Source organism: Myxine glutinosa, chromosome 5 (genome assembly GCF_964187855.1).
Source record: "Myxine glutinosa chromosome 5, kmMyxGlut1.1, whole genome shotgun sequence".
NCBI classification, from domain to species: domain Eukaryota; kingdom Metazoa; phylum Chordata; class Myxini; order Myxiniformes; family Myxinidae; genus Myxine; species Myxine glutinosa.
Genome location: NC_136265.1, coordinates 86,238,401 through 86,258,491, shown reverse-complemented (window position 1 = coordinate 86,258,491; position 20,091 = coordinate 86,238,401). Strand labels below are relative to the sequence as shown.

Sequence of the window (20,091 nt, the reverse complement as noted above, 5' to 3'; positions counted from 1 at the left end):
TGCGTGCTGCTTTCGCAGATTTGTCACAAGATGAAAATTCTTTTTTTTTTTGGAAAACGACAAAAGAAAATGTAGTTTTCAAATGAAAATTTTGAAAACAAACAAGATGCCGCACACAAAGGATTAATGAGTGTTATATGGTGTGAAATCCTCCACAGGTGATGGATTGGCAGGTACCTTCATAGGTTGTATCTTGGTCGATTTTCTTTTTCGAGGAATTGTGTGTCATTCCCACATAGGAAGTCTTCCCACTTCGTGATATATCGTCAATTCAATTTTAAATTTTATATCACATTTCAAATTGGCCACTATTTCTGAGATTATATCAAATTCATGAAAATGACAAAAAACACCGTCATCTTCTTCAAAGCCACTTCAAAATAATTTTCCCAGAAAATGTCTCCCCCACTTTTCAATAGCGATCAACACCCTGAATGGGCCTATCACATTCACTACACAGACAGGTGAGTGGTGTGACTTTCTTATCCTGTCTCCTTTCTGGTCTTCTCTTTCCAGGCGTTGTGCTCCCCCCCCCTTCCCCACCACCCTCTCACCCCTCCTCCCCCCAGGTTTCTGCAGTTCTGCAGGGAACACGTCCCACAGCAACACCCCACTGGTGAAATTCCCAAAATACAGGAAACCTGTTCACCTTCACCCTTTCATTCCCCTTCTTCAACCACTTGTGGAAACAAGTTCCACATTCTCTTGAATCTCATTTTTCCCTCCAAGTCTTCAAGACAGCTGTTCATCACAATCTCAGATCATGCTCTCTATCCAACCCTGATCTTTTCCACCCCAAGCGACCCCATCATTGCGAATTTGGGGTGTTTTAACGGGGGTAGAAAAGATCAAGGTTTTGGATGGGGGAAGACGAAGAGATGGTGGCGAACAGCTGTTTTTAAGACCTGGATAGAAGAGAGGGATTGAAGAGAGTGATGGAGTTATTTCAGAGGCAGGAGAAAAGAGGAATGAAAGAGTGAAGGTGAGCAGAGAGTCTTGATTTTGGCAGTTTCACCAGAAGAGGGCTGCTGGCAGTTCTTGTTTGACCTGCAGGAATATTTGGGGGAACTTTCCATTTTATTTTATGACCCGGTGTGTACACCGGTTTAGAAGAAGTACACCGTATCCCTGCATGTCGTCAGAGGCGACTAAAAGGGTTGGCCGCAGGAAAGGCATCCGGCCATAAAAACATTGCCTCAAACAGGGAACCATGATTGTCATGGGGCCCGCAAGGCTAACCCCCGCTCTCGCAGGGAAAATGGCCTTAAAACGATCATTCATTCATTCATTTTCCATTTTATTCCCTTCCTTTCTGCTCGAGGTGTTTCAGGAGCCTTTTTCAATAACACAAAAAAAAACACATGAAACAAACACAGACCTCATTAGAAGTGATGTCAATCACACAACTCACCATTCGGCTTGTCACATTGCTCCTCCTCCTCCTCCAGATCAAAGGAATTCACATCCTCGATTTTTATCTGCAGAATCTCAGGAAATCCTTCCAGCTCCTCAACCTTCATTCCACACACCAGCACTGTCCGCTGTTCCGATTCCAGCTGCACATGACAGGAATCCTTCTCACAGCCAACATGAGTGTACATGGTGGGTGAACCTTCAGAGAGGAGGGAAACATACCACTCTTCCTCATGTTTAGTCCACTCTGAGTACCTTGATCTGACAAAGTGCCAATATGTGAAGTACCTCCATACTTGAGGCCTTATCTTCTGCTTAAATCAGTTGCAGAACTTTAAACTTTCACCACACACCAACGCACCACACACCAGCGCACCACACACCAACGCACACCCTGTGACCCCCCCCAAAAAACAATATTGCATGTCCGAAGACAACACTGAAAATTGCATATTCATGTGAATGTTGATTTGGCCGCATATGAAAAATTAAAAAGTCTCGATATTTATGTAAAATCGGGGCCTGTTCTGCAATTTTAGGATGAAGACATTCCATGGTGAGAATGCCTCAAACACAAGCACAGGGGATGTGTATAAAGGAGTATTTGTGCTCACATGTAATCCATGCCACAGGTGTGCTGATATGCAGACAGTTTCCCCACATCAATAACTTTCAGGTAATAAATAAGAAACCACTTTAAATAAAATCGGATGGAACAACAACATTCCTCTGGAACATGTCCGTGGGAATTCAGTTCATGTTCATCACACTGGGATGTCGGACTGAATCACCTGTATTACAGGTTTCAAAGAAGAGCATTTGTATCATTAGATAGTTTGAACACGAGGAAAGTGAAGTTTCTTTGGAAATTAAATGAGCGTATTTACACAGGAAAGAGGCAGAAGAATCGGCAAATGCCAAAATTCAAAACGTGAGGGGGAAGAGGTTGCCAGACGGTACTTTCAGATAGAGAGAGAAAGATTTGTCAGGATTGAAGGAAATATTTCAAGTGTTTGACCAGTTTGTGATTTGTTTAGACCTGGAAAAAACACCACAATAAATCTATCCTAACACGATATGGACCTCAACACCCAATCCCATTGGCAGAGAAAAACCCCTTGGGGAGGTGGCAGAGGGGGACAAATTAAGTAGCTGCAAACTCCATCATGTGACATTTTGGTTGAGATTGGATGAGGAACAACCAAATGTATCAAGGTCAAAAATCGTCAGACAGACAGACAAACAGACAGACACACAAAATTGACTATTTTCGTATGATATATTAGACTGTGGGCTGTGCCTTCCTTATTCCTCTAGAAAATGATTATTGTGGTCCACTCATGGGGGGGGGGGGGGGGGGGGAGATGAAATTTGGTTGAAAGTGAAGCTAATATATGTGTCATCACTATTTTACCTCATCCCACATCCAGAAGTTGTACATTCGCGAAGGGTGCGGGCTCAAAGTTTTGGGGGTAAACAATGAATTAAGGGCATGCATCGTCACTTCAGACCTAAATATTGTTTTTCTACTTGTGTGTTCTGTGTGTATTTAAGCATTTTAAGAATATTAAATATGCAACTGGTGTATTTTTATTATAAATATACACATCTGGGTAATAGAAAAACGTAATGTGCACAAAAAAATAATGACCTGATAAGAAAGGAACTGTCAAAGTTGGTATAATTTTATATAAAATGTGTTCTGGACTATTTTGATGTGGAGTGTAATGTTGTGTGATGTAAATGTGACGGTAGACTCAACAGATAGTCAGTTGACAGTTATCTACATGGTATTTGTGTTTTATTCAGGAGTTACTCTGCTTGTGACTCGTACATAGTTTGGAAACATGTGGAGAAACTTTGTATTTGAAAGTTCGATTACACAGGGAACATTTTATGTACAATCGCCTGTTTTGCGAATGAATTATGATTATTTCTTAAAGCTAATGCCCAATAAGGTCTGGTTTACAATACACATATATATTGCATCAAATGTTATATTTTAAATACTTTTACAATTTAAATATTGTTTTGCTTCACATATATATCGCGAATAAAAACATGGCTAATTTAATACATGGTAGATGACCGCTCAACTTTATTAGTGGTTATAACTTATGCAGCCCCCCCTCCCCCCACCCCACAATATCCTTTTCTGGCACTGGAAGTACACGCTGCTATGTCTTGGCAGAAGAGGCTGTTGACGGTGTATCCCCTTACCCTACAGTTGGTGGTTGCAGCTGATCATGTTGGATTGCAATGCCGTTGGTGTTGTGCGTTGACCCTTTCCCTGATAACGTCTCTTCTCCGAAGTCGTTATTGTCCCATACTGGAGATGTATAGAGGCCTTTCTGGAGACAAGATGGTCCAGTATTTGAGCCGCGAAGAATTTCCTGCTGGGTTAATGCAGTGTCGTGTTCTAACACATAACTATGTGACACACTGTATCCAAAACCATTCAGTAGACCTATCAGTTGAGCAGAACCACTGAGGTGCCTGACTGCCATGGCCAATGATACTTGCTTTGACATTGACTTCTTTCCTTTTGAGGCCAGGAAGACTACGTCTTGGGTAATGCTGAGGATTCTACGGCTCACCACATCCTTCACGTCAACATAGTTTTCTTCATCTGGATCATCTGAGGCCCCAATTACCCATGCCACAAAGTTGAATAGGTTTGCGGGAATAATGTTACGGGCAGCATCAACCGTCAAATCTGAAGCAGTTGGAGGCCATGGTAGTGTTTCAGTTGACATATCTCGTATTACTTGGCACAAGTCCAAGGCTGAAGTGTAACGATCCCTGACAGATGACATTTGTGGAACAGGATTCTTCCCCTTGGTCATTATGTGCTTTGGTGTCTCTGCTTGTTCATCAATGTCTGTTACATCGGCATCTGTCCCTGACATGTCTGTCGTTTCTGAGTCATATTCATTTGAACCTTCTCCCAGATCTTCTGTACATCATGTGTCAACATAGACAAAGTCACTCTCATAGTTTCTCTTTGGTTTGAAGAAACACAGCTGAGGGTACTCTCTCTGTAACCTCTGTTTGAAGTTCCAACTCTTGTAGTTGGTGGCATCTTTCTTCTCGATGTCAAGTACAGCTCTGACAAATATCTCCTTTAACTTTGACAAGCCGATGATTTCTTTGTTTCTTATTATTTTGCCTTCAATGACAAATTTAGCGAAATGATGAAACGCTGTTGGAAAGAGCCCTTCATTCTCACCTTTTGGAAGTGGTTTTGACAGAAAACGTGTGTAACCTTTGTGGCAACTGGCATGGTACCGAACTTCTATTGCTGCACAGTCTTTATCCTTGATATGTGGCAGTAGATTGTCATCTTCTTTTACTTCCGCTGCTTTGGTTAATTTGCCTCCATCAACCATCTCACACAGTGTTCGTTTTTCAGGTCGCCTTTTCCTGTCATAGGTGGTCTCATATTGAGTTTTACGGCAGACAACACAGACTTTTGGAAGCACGTGAGGACGAGATCTCTCTGCTGAGGTGGAAAGTCCTGTGCTGGATCGCAAGAGCCTTCTTCCTTTGGTGACTGGCTCTGCTGTATTTTCACTCACTAAGGTACTATCAGCTGAAAAACAAGAAAAAGGAAAGCAAAGAAAATCTATTATTTATTAGTGTCATATTTCAGGCAACTTATCAATTCAGATTTCATGCGACACGATTTTAAACAATTTTCATATAATTCTTGTAAATTATTTGCATGAATCAACAGTTTTTTGTTTTTTTTTCTATACTGAATCGAGGCTCGTGAAAGAGCTGACAACCGCGAGGGAAAGACAGCACAGGGGGACCACGAGGGAAAGACAAAGACAGCACATGGGGACCGCGAGGGAAAGACAGTACAGGGGGACCACGAGGGAAAGACAAAGACAGCACAGGGGGACCACGAGGGAAAGACAAAGGCAGCACAGGGGGACCACGAGGGGAAAAAAAAGCAATTTTATTGCAAGATTTTTGCAAGCAAGATTTTTTTAATGCAAAATTTCAGAAAACCAAATACGGTACACTTTGGCTGTAAATAAAGTATAGTTTGTAACGAAACATACATGAATGTGTGGACTATTCAGGTGCTCCAAAAATTAATGTGCACCTGAAAAACTTGATATAGTTGATCTAATACATCCTTGAACACGGTACATGTATCAGGTTTGTTGATACAAAATTGGGCATAGCTCCGTGGTGCGACAGCATTTTAAACAAAAGCCGTCAGAAAACTAATACTGCACAAAGAAGCACACAAAAGGGTGCAATCAAATGAATGCACACCAGAATGGACGGAGCTCTGTCGCACAACAGTTTTTTTTAATGCAAAATTTCAGAAAACCAAATACGGTACACTTTGGCTGTAAATAAAGTATAGTTTGTCACTAAACACACATGAATGTGTGGACTATTCAGGTGCTCCAAAAATTAATGTGCACCTGAAAAAGTGGCGTAGCTCTGTCGTGCAACAGAGTTCAAACCATGATTTTCTTGTGTACAAACATGATAATACAGATAACATATTGATCACGGACGAGCAAGCTTTACTGCCGCGAGGATTCGATCGCATCAACGCATGTGCAGTATATCTGCCGATGTTTACAGCATTAATGTACAAGGATATCAACGTACCTGCAAAATATTTATCTTCTTGCTTTTGTTGTGCAACCAAGCCCCGTTTCTGCTTCGAAGAATCGGTAAAATACTGTGAGCATCGCCGATGAAATCCAGCGTCTTCAGGCGTAGGAACATTAATGTTGCCGCCATGTTCTCGCACAAAACACATCGCCATTTCAGCCCGATTTCCGACTAGATTTTGCCAAATACCAGCACTACATAAAAATGAAGCCCACGAAGATTCGATGAAGGGTCTTATATCTTCATCGGTAACACCAGAATCGTGGCAAATACACTTTAAATTGGGAGAAATTCTCTCCCTTTCCGCAGCCATCATGCCACTTACGACACATTATTACATGCGATCAGCTGTTTGTGGACGTCGGACGTGACCCAAAAAATCGCGGTTTCCGTAAATCGGCAATGAAACGTCAATAGCTGCCTTTGCCGCAGTCTTCCCAAACAGCGTTCCTTTTTGGATAAACAAGAAGAGGCGACCGAAGACGTTACTTCAATAACATCTCATTGGATGAAAGCTTGCAGGTCGTTCAATACTATTTATACACAAAGAATTAAGTTAAGCACCCCCTAATATATATTCTTTGTGTATATGTATACATTGGCATATATTCTAAGGTATGTGAGATCAAATAATGATTGGTATGACATTAGCAATTATCCATTGATGAAATTGGAACGTGCATTACATCGGGAATGGAACAGCCTGCCACAGCAACGCATACGACGGCTTACAGGGTCTATGAGACGTAGGGTTGAGTCAGTGATCCGATCACGTGGGTCCTACACACGTTATTGACGCAAAGATCGCTAGAGGTCTTCTCAGAACAATGACTGTACGTTAGAAAACATAAACGTCATCCACACTGTCCGTGATGGACCTATAGCTCCATACTTAAATTGAGGTGAAAATATGCCTAAAATTCCCAAAAAATTTCACCTTAAATTATTCAGAATAAAATATTGAAAACGGCATGATTGTTATGTTTTTATGTGACCATAATATCACTTCTCCAGAAAATATAGCAATATCATGGGTATATTACACTGTTTTGACGACAACAAACTTGTAATGTGCGAGGTTGTAAAAAAACGGGGGGGGTGCTTAACTTAATTCTTTGTGTATAGAATTGTATGTCGGTTATATTTCATCTACTCATGTTTTCATATACTCATGAAGATGTTTAAAACCCGAAATCCCCACAACTCTTCCTCGACTCACGAAGATGTTTAAAACCCGAAATCTCCACAACTCTTCCTCTACTCACGAAGATGTTTAAAACCCGAAATCTCCATAACTCTTCCTCAACTCATGAAGATGTTTAAAACCCGAAATCTCCACAACTCTTCCTCTACTCACGAAGATGTTTAAAACCCGAAATCTCCACAACTCTTCCTCGACTTATGAAGATGTTTAAAACCCGAAATCTCCACAACTCTTCCTCGACTCACGAAGATGTTTAAAACCCGAAATCTCCACAACTCCTCCTCTACTCACGAAGATGTTTAAAACCCGAAATCTCCATAACTCTTCCTCTACTCACGAAGATGTTTAAAACCCGAAATCTCCACAACTCTTCCTCTACTTATGAAGATGTTTAAAACCCGAAATCTCCATTACTCTTCCTCAACTAATGAAGATGTTTAAAACCCGAAATCTCCACAACTCTTCCTCGACTCACGAAGATGTTTAAAACCCGAAATCTCCATAACTCTTCCTCAACTCATGAAGATGTTTAAAACCCGAAATCTCCACAACTCTTCCTCTACTCATGAAGATGTTTAAAACCCGAAATCTCCACAACTCTTCCTCTACTTATGAAGATGTTTAAAACCCGAAATCTCCATAACTCTTCCTCAACTCATGAAGATGTTTAAAACCCGAAATCTCCACAACTCTTCCTCTACTCATGAAGATGTTTAAAACCCGAAATCTCCACAACTCTTCCTCTACTCACAAAGATGTTTAAAACCCGAAATCTCCACAACTCTTCCTCAACTAATGAAGATGTTTAAAACCCGAAATCTCCATAACTCTTCCTCTACTCCTGGAGGTGTTTAAAACCCGAAATCTCCACAACTCTTCCTCGACTCACGAAGATGTTTAAAACCCGAAATCTCCATAACTCTTCCTCTACTCATGAAGATGTTTAAAACCCGAAATCTCCACAACTCTTCCTCGACTCATGAAGATGTTTAAAACCCGAAATCTCCACAACTCTTCCTCTACTCACGAAGATGTTTAAAACCCGAAATCTCCACAACTCTTCCTCTACTCACGAAGATGTTTAAAACCCGAAATCTCCATAACTCTTCCTCAACTCATGAAGATGTTTAAAACCCGAAATCTCCACAACTCTTCCTCTACTCACGAAGATGTTTAAAACCCGAAATCTCCATAACTCTTCCTCTACTTATGAAGATGTTTAAAACCCGAAATCTCCATAACTCTTCCTCAACTAATGAAGATGTTTAAAACCCGAAATCTCCATAACTCTTCCTCCACTCCTGGAGGTGTTTAAAACCCCAAATCTCCACAACTCCTCCTCTACTCACAAAGATGTTTAAAACCCAAAATCTCCACAACTCTTCCTCCACTCACGAAGATGTTTAAAACCCCAAATCTCCACAACTCTTCCTCTACTCACGAAGATGTTTAAAAGCTGAAAATCTCCACAACTCTTCCTCTACTCACGAAGATGTTTAAAACCCCAAATCTCCACAACTCTTCCTGTACTCACGAAGATGTTGAAAACCCCAAATCTTCACAACTCTTCCTGTACTCACGAAGATGTTTAAAACCCCAAATCTTCACAAGTCTTCCTGTACTCACGAAGATGTTTAAAACCCCAAATCTCCACAACTCTTCCTGTACTCATGAAGATGTTTAAAACCCCAAATCTTCACAATTCTTCCTCAACTCACGAAGATGTTTAAAACCCCAAATCTCCACAACTCTTCCTCTACTCACGAAGATGTTTAAAACCCGAAATCTCCACAACTCTTCCTCTACTCATGAAGATTTTTAAAACCGGAAATCTCCACAACTCTTCCTCCACTCACGAAGATGTTTAAAACCCCAAATCTCCACAACTGTTCTTCCACTCACGAAGATGTTTAAAACCCCAAATCTCCACAACTGTTCCTCCACTCACGAAGATGTTTAAAATCCGAAAATCTCCACAACTCTTCCTCTACTCACGAAGATGTTTAAAACCCGAAATCTCCACAACTCTTCCTCTACTCATGAAGATGTTTAAAACCGGAAATCTCCACAACTCTTCCTCCACTCACGAAGATGTTTAAAACCCCAAATCTCCACAACTGTTCCTCCACTCACGAAGATGTTTAAAACCCCAAATCTCCACAACTGTTCCTCCACTCACGAAGATGTTTAAAACCCGAAATCTCCACAACTCTTCCTCGACTCATGAAGATGTTTAAAACCCGAAATCTCCACAACTCTTCCTCTACTCATGAAGATGTTTAAAACCCGAAATCTCCGCAACACTTCCTCCACTCACGAACATGTTTCAAACCCGAAATCTCCACAACTCTTCCTCCACTCACGAAGATGTTTAAAAACCGAAATCTCCACAACTCTTCCTCCACTCACGAAGATGTTCAAAAACCGAAATCTCCACAACTCTTCCTCCAGTCACGAAGATGTTTCAAACCCGAAATCGCCACAACTCTTCCTCCACTCACGAAGATGTTTCAAACCCGAAATCTCCACAACTCTTCCTCGACTCCCGAAGATGTTTCAAACCCGAAATCTCCACAACTCTTCCTCCACTCATGAAGATGTTTAAAACCGGAAATCTCCACAACTCTTCCTCCACTCACGAAGATGTTTAAAACCCCAAATCTCCACAACTCTTCCTCTACTCACGAAGATGTTTAAAACCCGAAATCTCCATAACTCTTCCTCAACTCATGAAGATGTTTAAAACCCGAAATCTCCACAACTCTTCCTCTACTCATGAAGATGTTTAAAACCCGAAATCTCCACAACTCTTCCTCTACTTATGAAGATGTTTAAAACCCGAAATCTCCATAACTCTTCCTCAACTCATGAAGATGTTTAAAACCCGAAATCTCCACAACTCTTCCTCTACTCACGAAGATGTTTAAAACCCGAAATCTCCACAACTCTTCCTCAACTAATGAAGATGTTTAAAACCCGAAATCTCCATAACTCTTCCTCTACTCCTGGAGGTGTTTAAAACCCGAAATCTCCACAACTCTTCCTCGACTCCTGAAGATGTTTAAAACCCGAAATCTCCATAACTCTTCCTCTACTCATGAAGATGTTTAAAACCCGAAATCTCCACAACTCTTCCTCTACTCACGAAGATGTTTCAAACCCGAAATCTCCACAACTCTTCCTCTACTCACGAAGATGTTTAAAACCCGAAATCTCCATAACTCTTCCTCAACTCATGAAGATGTTTAAAACCCGAAATCTCCACAACTCTTCCTCTACTCACGAAGATGTTTAAAACCCGAAATCTCCATAACTCTTCCTCTACTTATGAAGATGTTTAAAACCCGAAATCTCCATAACTCTTCCTCAACTAATGAAGATGTTTAAAACCCGAAGTCTCCATAACTCTTCCTCTACTCCTGGAGGTGTTTAAAACCCGAAATCTCCATAACTCTTCCTCTACTCACAAAGATGTTTAAAACCGGAAATCTCCACAACTCTTCCTCTACTCACGAAGTTGTTTAAAACCCCAAATCTCCACAACTCTTCCTCTACTCACGAAGATGTTTAAAACCCGAAATCTCCACAACTCTTCCTCTACTCACGAAGATGTTTAAAACCCGAAATCTCCATAACTCTTCCTCAACTCATGAAGATGTTTAAAACCCGAAATCTCCACAACTCTTCCTCTACTCACGAAGATGTTTAAAACCCGAAATCTCCATAACTCTTCCTCTACTTATGAAGATGTTTAAAACCCGAAATCTCCATAACTCTTCCTCAACTAATGAAGATGTTTAAAACCCGAAATCTCCATAACTCTTCCTCTACTCACGAAGATGTTTAAAACCGGAAATCTCCACAACTCTTCCTCTACTCACGAAGTTGTTTAAAACCCCAAATCTCCACAACTCCTCCTCTACTCACAAAGATGTTTAAAACCCAAAATCTCCACAACTCTTCCTCCACTCACGAAGATGTTTAAAACCCCAAATCTCCACAACTCTTCGTGTACTCACGAAGATGTTTAAAACCCCAAATCTCCACAACTCTTCCTGTACTCACGAAGATGTTGAAAACCCCAAATCTCCACAACTCTTCCTCTACTCACGAAGTTGTTTAAAACCCCAAATCTCCACAACTCCTCCTCTACTCACAAAGATGTTTAAAACCCAAAATCTCCACAACTCTTCCTCCACTCACGAAGATGTTTAAAACCCCAAATCTCCACAACTCTTCGTGTACTCACGAAGATGTTTAAAACCCCAAATCTCCACAACTCTTCCTGTACTCACGAAGATGTTGAAAACCCCAAATCTTCACAACTCTTCCTGTACTCACGAAGATGTTTAAAACCCCAAATCTTCACAAGTCTTCCTGTACTCACGAAGATGTTTAAAACCCCAAATCTCCACAACTCTTCCTGTACTCACGAAGATGTTTAAAACCCCAAATCTTCACAATTCTTCCTCTACTCACGAAGATGTTATAAACCCAAAATCTCCACAACTCTTCCTCTACTCACGAAGATGTTTAAAACCCGAAATCTCCACAACTCTTCCTCTACTCATGAAGATTTTTAAAACCGGAAATCTCCACAACTCTTCCTCCACTCACGAAGATGTTTAAAACCCCAAATCTCCACAACTGTTCTTCCACTCACGAAGATGTTTAAAACCCCAAATCTCCACAACTGTTCCTCCACTCACGAAGATGTTTAAAATCCGAAAATCTCCACAACTCTTCCTCTACTCACGAAGATGTTTAAAACCCGAAATCTCCACAACTCTTCCTCTACTCATGAAGATGTTTAAAACCGGAAATCCCCACAACTCTTCCTCCACTCACGAAGATGTTTAAAACCCCAAATCTCCACAACTGTTCCTCCACTCACGAAGATGTTTAAAACCCCAAATCTCCACAACTGTTCCTCCACTCACGAAGATGTTTAAAACCCGAAATCTCCACAACTCTTCCTCTACTTATGAAGATGTTTAAAACCCCAAATCTCCACAACTGTTCCTCCACTCACGAAGATGTTTAAAACCCGAAATCTCCACAACTCTTCCTCGACTCATGAAGATGTTTAAAACCCGAAATCTCCACAACTCTTCCTCTACTCATGAAGATGTTTAAAACCCGAAATCTCCGCAACACTTCCTCCACTCACGAACATGTTTCAAACCCGAAATCTCCACAACTCTTCCTCCACTCACGAAGATGTTTAAAAACCGAAATCTCCACAACTCTTCCTCCACTCACGAAGATGTTCAAAAACCGAAATCTCCACAACTCTTCCTCCAGTCACGAAGATGTTTCAAACCCGAAATCGCCACAACTCTTCCTCCACTCACGAAGATGTTTCAAACCCGAAATCTCCACAACTCTTCCTCGACTCACGAAGATGTTTCAAACCCGAAATCTCCACAACTCTTCCTCCACTCATGAAGATGTTTAAAACCGGAAATCTCCACAACTCTTCCTCCACTCACGAAGATGTTTAAAACCCCAAATCTCCACAACTCTTCCTCTACTCACGAAGATGTTTAAAACCCGAAATCTCCATAACTCTTCCTCAACTCATGAAGATGTTTAAAACCCGAAATCTCCACAACTCTTCCTCTACTCATGAAGATGTTTAAAACCCGAAATCTCCACAACTCTTCCTCTACTTATGAAGATGTTTAAAACCCGAAATCTCCATAACTCTTCCTCAACTCATGAAGATGTTTAAAACCCGAAATCTCCACAACTCTTCCGCTACTCACGAAGATGTTTAAAACCCGAAATCTCCACAACTCTTCCTCAACTAATGAAGATGTTTAAAACCCGAAATCTCCATAACTCTTCCTCTACTCCTGGAGGTGTTTAAAACCCGAAATCTCCACAACTCTTCCTCGACTCATGAAGATGTTTAAAACCCGAAATCTCCAGAACTCTTCCTCTACTCATGAAGATGTTTAAAACCCGAAATCTCCACAACTCTTCCTCTACTCACGAAGATGTTTAAAACCCGAAATCTCCACAACTCTTCCTCAACTAATGAAGATGTTTAAAACCCGAAATCTCCATAACTCTTCCTCTACTCCTGGAGGTGTTTAAAACCCGAAATCTCCACAACTCTTCCTCGACTCACGAAGATGTTTAAAACCCGAAATCTCCATAACTCTTCCTCTACTCATGAAGATGTTGAAAACCCGAAATCTCCACAACTCTTCCTCGACTCATGAAGATGTTTAAAACCCGAAATCTCCACAACTCTTCCTCTACTCACGAAGATGTTTAAAACCCGAAATCTCCACAACTCTTCCTCTACTCACGAAGATGTTTAAAACCCGAAATCTCCATAACTCTTCCTCAACTCATGAAGATGTTTAAAACCCGAAATCTCCACAACTCTTCCTCTACTCACGAAGATGTTTAAAACCCGAAATCTCCATAACTCTTCCTCTACTTATGAAGATGTTTAAAACCCGAAATCTCCATAACTCTTCCTCAACTAATGAAGATGTTTAAAACCCGAAATCTCCATAACTCTTCCTCTACTCCTGGAGGTGTTTAAAACCCCAAATCTCCACAACTCCTCCTCTACTCACAAAGATGTTTAAAACCCAAAATCTCCACAACTCTTCCTCCACTCACGAAGATGTTTAAAACCCCAAATCTCCACAACTCTTCCTCTACTCACGAAGATGTTTAAAAGCTGAAAATCTCCACAACTCTTCCTCTACTCACGAAGATGTTTAAAACCCCAAATCTCCACAACTCTTCCTGTACTCACGAAGATGTTGAAAACCCCAAATCTTCACAACTCTTCCTGTACTCACGAAGATGTTTAAAACCCCAAATCTTCACAAGTCTTCCTGTACTCACGAAGATGTTTAAAACCCCAAATCTCCACAACTCTTCCTGTACTCATGAAGATGTTTAAAACCCCAAATCTTCACAATTCTTCCTCTACTCACGAAGATGTTTAAAACCCCAAATCTCCACAACTCTTCCTCTACTCACGAAGATGTTTAAAATCCGAAATCTCCACAACTCTTCCTCTACTCATGAAGATTTTTAAAACCGGAAATCTCCACAACTCTTCCTCCACTCACGAAGATGTTTAAAACCCCAAATCTCCACAACTGTTCTTCCACTCACGAAGATGTTTAAAACCCCAAATCTCCACAACTGTTCCTCCACTCACGAAGATGTTTAAAATCCGAAAATCTCCACAACTCTTCCTCTACTCACGAAGATGTTTAAAACCCGAAATCTCCACAACTCTTCCTCTACTCATGAAGATGTTTAAAACCGGAAATCTCCACAACTCTTCCTCCACTCACGAAGATGTTTAAAACCCCAAATCTCCACAACTGTTCCTCCACTCACGAAGATGTTTAAAACCCCAAATCTCCACAACTGTTCCTCCACTCACGAAGATGTTTAAAACCCGAAATCTCCACAACTCTTCCTCGACTCATGAAGATGTTTAAAACCCGAAATCTCCACAACTCTTCCTCTACTCATGAAGATGTTTAAAACCCGAAATCTCCGCAACACTTCCTCCACTCACGAACATGTTTCAAACCCGAAATCTCCACAACTCTTCCTCCACTCACGAAGATGTTTAAAAACCGAAATCTCCACAACTCTTCCTCCACTCACGAAGATGTTCAAAAACCGAAATCTCCACAACTCTTCCTCCAGTCACGAAGATGTTTCAAACCCGAAATCGCCACAACTCTTCCTCCACTCACGAAGATGTTTCAAACCCGAAATCTCCACAACTCTTCCTCGACTCACGAAGATGTTTCAAACCCGAAATCTCCACAACTCTTCCTCCACTCATGAAGATGTTTAAAACCGGAAATCTCCACAACTCTTCCTCCACTCACGAAGATGTTTAAAACCCCAAATCTCCACAACTCTTCCTCTACTCACGAAGATGTTTAAAACCCGAAATCTCCATAACTCTTCCTCAACTCATGAAGATGTTTAAAACCCGAAATCTCCACAACTCTTCCTCTACTCATGAAGATGTTTAAAACCCGAAATCTCCACAACTCTTCCTCTACTTATGAAGATGTTTAAAACCCGAAATCTCCATAACTCTTCCTCAACTCATGAAGATGTTTAAAACCCGAAATCTCCACAACTCTTCCTCTACTCACGAAGATGTTTAAAACCCGAAATCTCCACAACTCTTCCTCAACTAATGAAGATGTTTAAAACCCGAAATCTCCATAACTCTTCCTCTACTCCTGGAGGTGTTTAAAACCCGAAATCTCCACAACTCTTCCTCGACTCCTGAAGATGTTTAAAACCCGAAATCTCCATAACTCTTCCTCTACTCATGAAGATGTTTAAAACCCGAAATCTCCACAACTCTTCCTCTACTCACGAAGATGTTTAAAACCCGAAATCTCCACAACTCTTCCTCTACTCACGAAGATGTTTAAAACCCGAAATCTCCATAACTCTTCCTCAACTCATGAAGATGTTTAAAACCCGAAATCTCCACAACTCTTCCTCTACTCACGAAGATGTTTAAAACCCGAAATCTCCATAACTCTTCCTCTACTTATGAAGATGTTTAAAACCCGAAATCTCCATAACTCTTCCTCAACTAATGAAGATGTTTAAAACCCGAAATCTCCATAACTCTTCCTCTACTCCTGGAGGTGTTTAAAACCCGAAATCTCCATAACTCTTCCTCTACTCACAAAGATGTTTAAAACCGGAAATCTCCACAACTCTTCCTCTACTCACGAAGTTGTTTAAAACCCCAAATCTCCACAACTCTTCCTCTACTCACGAAAATGTTTAAAACCCGAAATCTCCACAACTCTTCCTCTACTCACGAAGATGTTTAAAACCCGAAATCTCCATAACTCTTCCTCAACTCATGAAGATGTTTAAAACCCGAAATCTCCACAACTCTTCCTCTACTCACGAAGATGTTTAAAACCCGAAATCTCCATAACTCTTCCTCTACTTATGAAGATGTTTAAAACCCGAAATCTCCATAACTCTTCCTCTACTCACGAAGATGTTTTAAACCGGAAATCTCCACAACTCTTCCTCTACTCACGAAGTTGTTTAAAACCCCAAATCTCCACAACTCCTCCTCTACTCACAAAGATGTTTAAAACCCAAAATCTCCACAACTCTTCCTCCACTCACGAAGATGTTTAAAACCCCAAATCTCCACAACTCTTCGTGTACTCACGAAGATGTTTAAAACCCCAAATCTCCACAACTCTTCCTGTACTCACGAAGATGTTGAAAACCCCAAATCTCAACAACTCTTCCTCTACTCACGAAGTTGTTTAAAACCCCAAATCTCCACAACTCCTCCTCTACTCACAAAGATGTTTAAAACCCAAAATCTCCACAACTCTTCCTCCACTCACGAAGATGTTTAAAACCCCAAATCTCCACAACTCTTCGTGTACTCACGAAGATGTTTAAAACCCCAAATCTCCACAACTCTTCCTGTACTCACGAAGATGTTGAAAACCCCAAATCTTCACAACTCTTCCTGTACTCACGAAGATGTTTAAAACCCCAAATCTTCACAAGTCTTCCTGTACTCACGAAGATGTTTAAAACCCCAAATCTCCACAACTCTTCCTGTACTCACGAAGATGTTTAAAACCCCAAATCTTCACAATTCTTCCTCTACTCATGAAGATGTTATAAACCCAAAATCTCCACAACTCTTCCTCTACTCACGAAGATGTTTAAAACCCGAAATCTCCACAACTCTTCCTCTACTCATGAAGATTTTTAAAACCGGAAATCTCCACAACTCTTCCTCCACTCACGAAGATGTTTAAAACCCCAAATCTCCACAACTGTTCTTCCACTCACGAAGATGTTTAAAACCCCAAATCTCCACAACTGTTCCTCCACTCACGAAGATGTTTAAAATCCGAAAATCTCCACAACTCTTCCTCTACTCACGAAGATGTTTAAAACCCGAAATCTCCACAACTCTTCCTCTACTCATGAAGATGTTTAAAACCGGAAATCTCCACAACTCTTCCTCCACTCACGAAGATGTTTAAAACCCCAAATCTCCACAACTGTTCCTCCACTCACGAAGATGTTTAAAACCCCAAATCTCCACAACTGTTCCTCCACTCACGAAGATGTTTAAAACCCGAAATCTCCACAACTCTTCCTCTACTTATGAAGATGTTTAAAACCCGAAATCTCCACAACTCTTCCTCTACTCACGAAGATGTTTCAAACCCGAAATCTCCACAACTCTTCCTCCACTCACGAAGATGTTTAAAAACCGAAATCTCCACAACTCTTCCTCCACTCACGAAGATGTTCAAAAACCGAAATCTCCACAACTCTTCCTCCAGTCACGAAGATGTTTAAAACCCCAAATCTCCACAACTCTTCCTGTACTCATGAAGATGTTTAAAACCCCAAATCTTCACAATTCTTCCTCTACTCACGAAGATGTTTAAAACCCCAAATCTCCACAACTGTTCCTCCACTCACGAAGATGTTTAAAATCCGAAAATCTCCACAACTCTTCCTCTACTCACGAAGATGTTTAAAACCCGAAATCTCCACAACTCTTCCTCTACTCATGAAGATTTTTAAAACCGGAAATCTCCACAACTCTTCCTCCACTCACGAAGATGTTTAAAACCCCAAATCTCCACAACTGTTCTTCCACTCACGAAGATGTTTAAAACCCCAAATCTCCACAACTGTTCCTCCACTCACGAAGATGTTTAAAATCCGAAAATCTCCACAACTCTTCCTCTACTCACGAAGATGTTTAAAACCCGAAATCTCCACAACTCTTCCTCTACTCATGAAGATGTTTAAAACCGGAAATCTCCACAACTCTTCCTCCACTCACGAAGATGTTTAAAACCCCAAATCTCCACAACTGTTCCTCCACTCACGAAGATGTTTAAAACCCCAAATCTCCACAACTGTTCCTCCACTCACGAAGATGTTTAAAACCCGAAATCTCCACAACTCTTCCTCGACTCATGAAGATGTTTAAAACCCGAAATCTCCACAACTCTTCCTCTACTCATGAAGATGTTTAAAACCCGAAATCTCCGCAACACTTCCTCCACTCACGAACATGTTTCAAACCCGAAATCTCCACAACTCTTCCTCCACTCACGAAGATGTTTAAAAACCGAAATCTCCACAACTCTTCCTCCACTCACGAAGATGTTCAAAAACCGAAATCTCCACAACTCTTCCTCCAGTCACGAAGATGTTTCAAACCCGAAATCGCCACAACTCTTCCTCCACTCACGAAGATGTTTCAAACCCGAAATCTCCACAACTCTTCCTCGACTCACGAAGATGTTTCAAACCCGAAATCTCCACAACTCTTCCTCCACTCATGAAGATGTTTAAAACCGGAAATCTCCACAACTCTTCCTCCACTCACGAAGATGTTTAAAACCCCAAATCTCCACAACTCTTCCTCTACTCACGAAGATGTTTAAAACCCGAAATCTCCATAACTCTTCCTCAACTCATGAAGATGTTTAAAACCCGAAATCTCCACAACTCTTCCTCTACTCATGAAGATGTTTAAAACCCGAAATCTCCACAACTCTTCCTCTACTTATGAAGATGTTTAAAACCCGAAATCTCCAGAACTCTTCCTCAACTCATGAAGATGTTTAAAACCCGAAATCTCCACAACTCTTCCTCTACTCACGAAGATGTTTAAAACCCGAAATCTCCACAACTCTTCCTCAACTAATGAAGATGTTTAAAACCCGAAATCTCCATAACTCTTCCTCTACTCCTGGAGGTGTTTAAAACCCGAAATCTCCACAACTCTTCCTCGACTCATGAAGATGTTTAAAACCCGAAATCTCCATAACTCTTCCTCTACTCATGAAGATGTTTAAAACCCGAAATCTCCACAACTCTTCCTCTACTCACGAAGATGTTTAAAACCCGAAATCTCCACAACTCTTCCTCAACTAATGAAGATGTTTAAAACCCGAAATCTCCATAACTCTTCCTCTACTCCTGGAGGTGTTTAAAACCCGAAATCTCCACAACTCTTCCTCGACTCACGAAGATGTTTAAAACCCGAAATCTCCATAACTCTTCCTCAACTAATGAAGATGTTTAAAACCCGAAATCTCCATAACTCTTCCTCTACTCCTGGAGGTGTTTAAAACCCCAAATCTCCACAACTCCTCCTCTACTCACAAAGATGTTTAAAACCCAAAATCTCCACAACTCTTCCTCCACTCACGAAGATGTTTAAAACCCCAAATCTCCACAACTCTTCCTCTACTCACGAAGATGTTTAAAAGCTGAAAATCTCCACAACTCTTCCTCTACTCACGAAGATGTTTAAAACCCCAAATCTCCACAACTCTTCCTGTACTCACGAAGATGTTGAAAACCCCAAATCTTCACAACTCTTCCTGTACTCACGAAGATGTTTAAAACCCCAAATCTTCACAAGTCTTCCTGTACTCACGAAGATGTTTAAAACCCCAAATCTCCACAACTCTTCCTGTACTCATGAAGATGTTTAAAACCCCAAATCTTCACAATTCTTCCTCTACTCACGAAGATGTTTAAAACCCCAAATCTCCACAACTCTTCCTCTACTCACGAAGATGTTTAAAACCCGAAATCTCCACAACTCTTCCTCTACTCATGAAGATTTTTAAAACCGGAAATCTCCACAACTCTTCCTCCACTCACGAAGATGTTTAAAACCCCAAATCTCCACAACTGTTCTTCCACTCACGAAGATGTTTAAAACCCCAAATCTCCACAACTGTTCCTCCACTCACGAAGATGTTTAAAACCGG

The 20,091-nt window shown here is 40.9% G+C and overlaps 1 protein-coding gene across 2 annotated transcripts in view; it reads right to left on the bottom strand.

Moving 5' to 3' along the window:
* LOC137418896 (uncharacterized) overlaps positions 1-20,091 on the bottom strand; it is a 224,307-nt gene that overhangs the window by 194,078 nt on the left and 10,138 nt on the right. Inside the window, exon 2 of one of the 2 annotated variants that reach the window (XM_078778298.1) lies at positions 1,412-1,612. The exons of the other annotated variant lie outside the window; for it this stretch is intronic. Within the exon in view, the coding sequence (XP_078634424.1) occupies positions 1,412-1,601 (190 nt within the window). The 5' untranslated portion in view covers positions 1,602-1,612. The remainder of the gene's footprint in view (positions 1-1,411; positions 1,613-20,091) is intronic. 2 annotated transcript variants of the gene reach the window in all.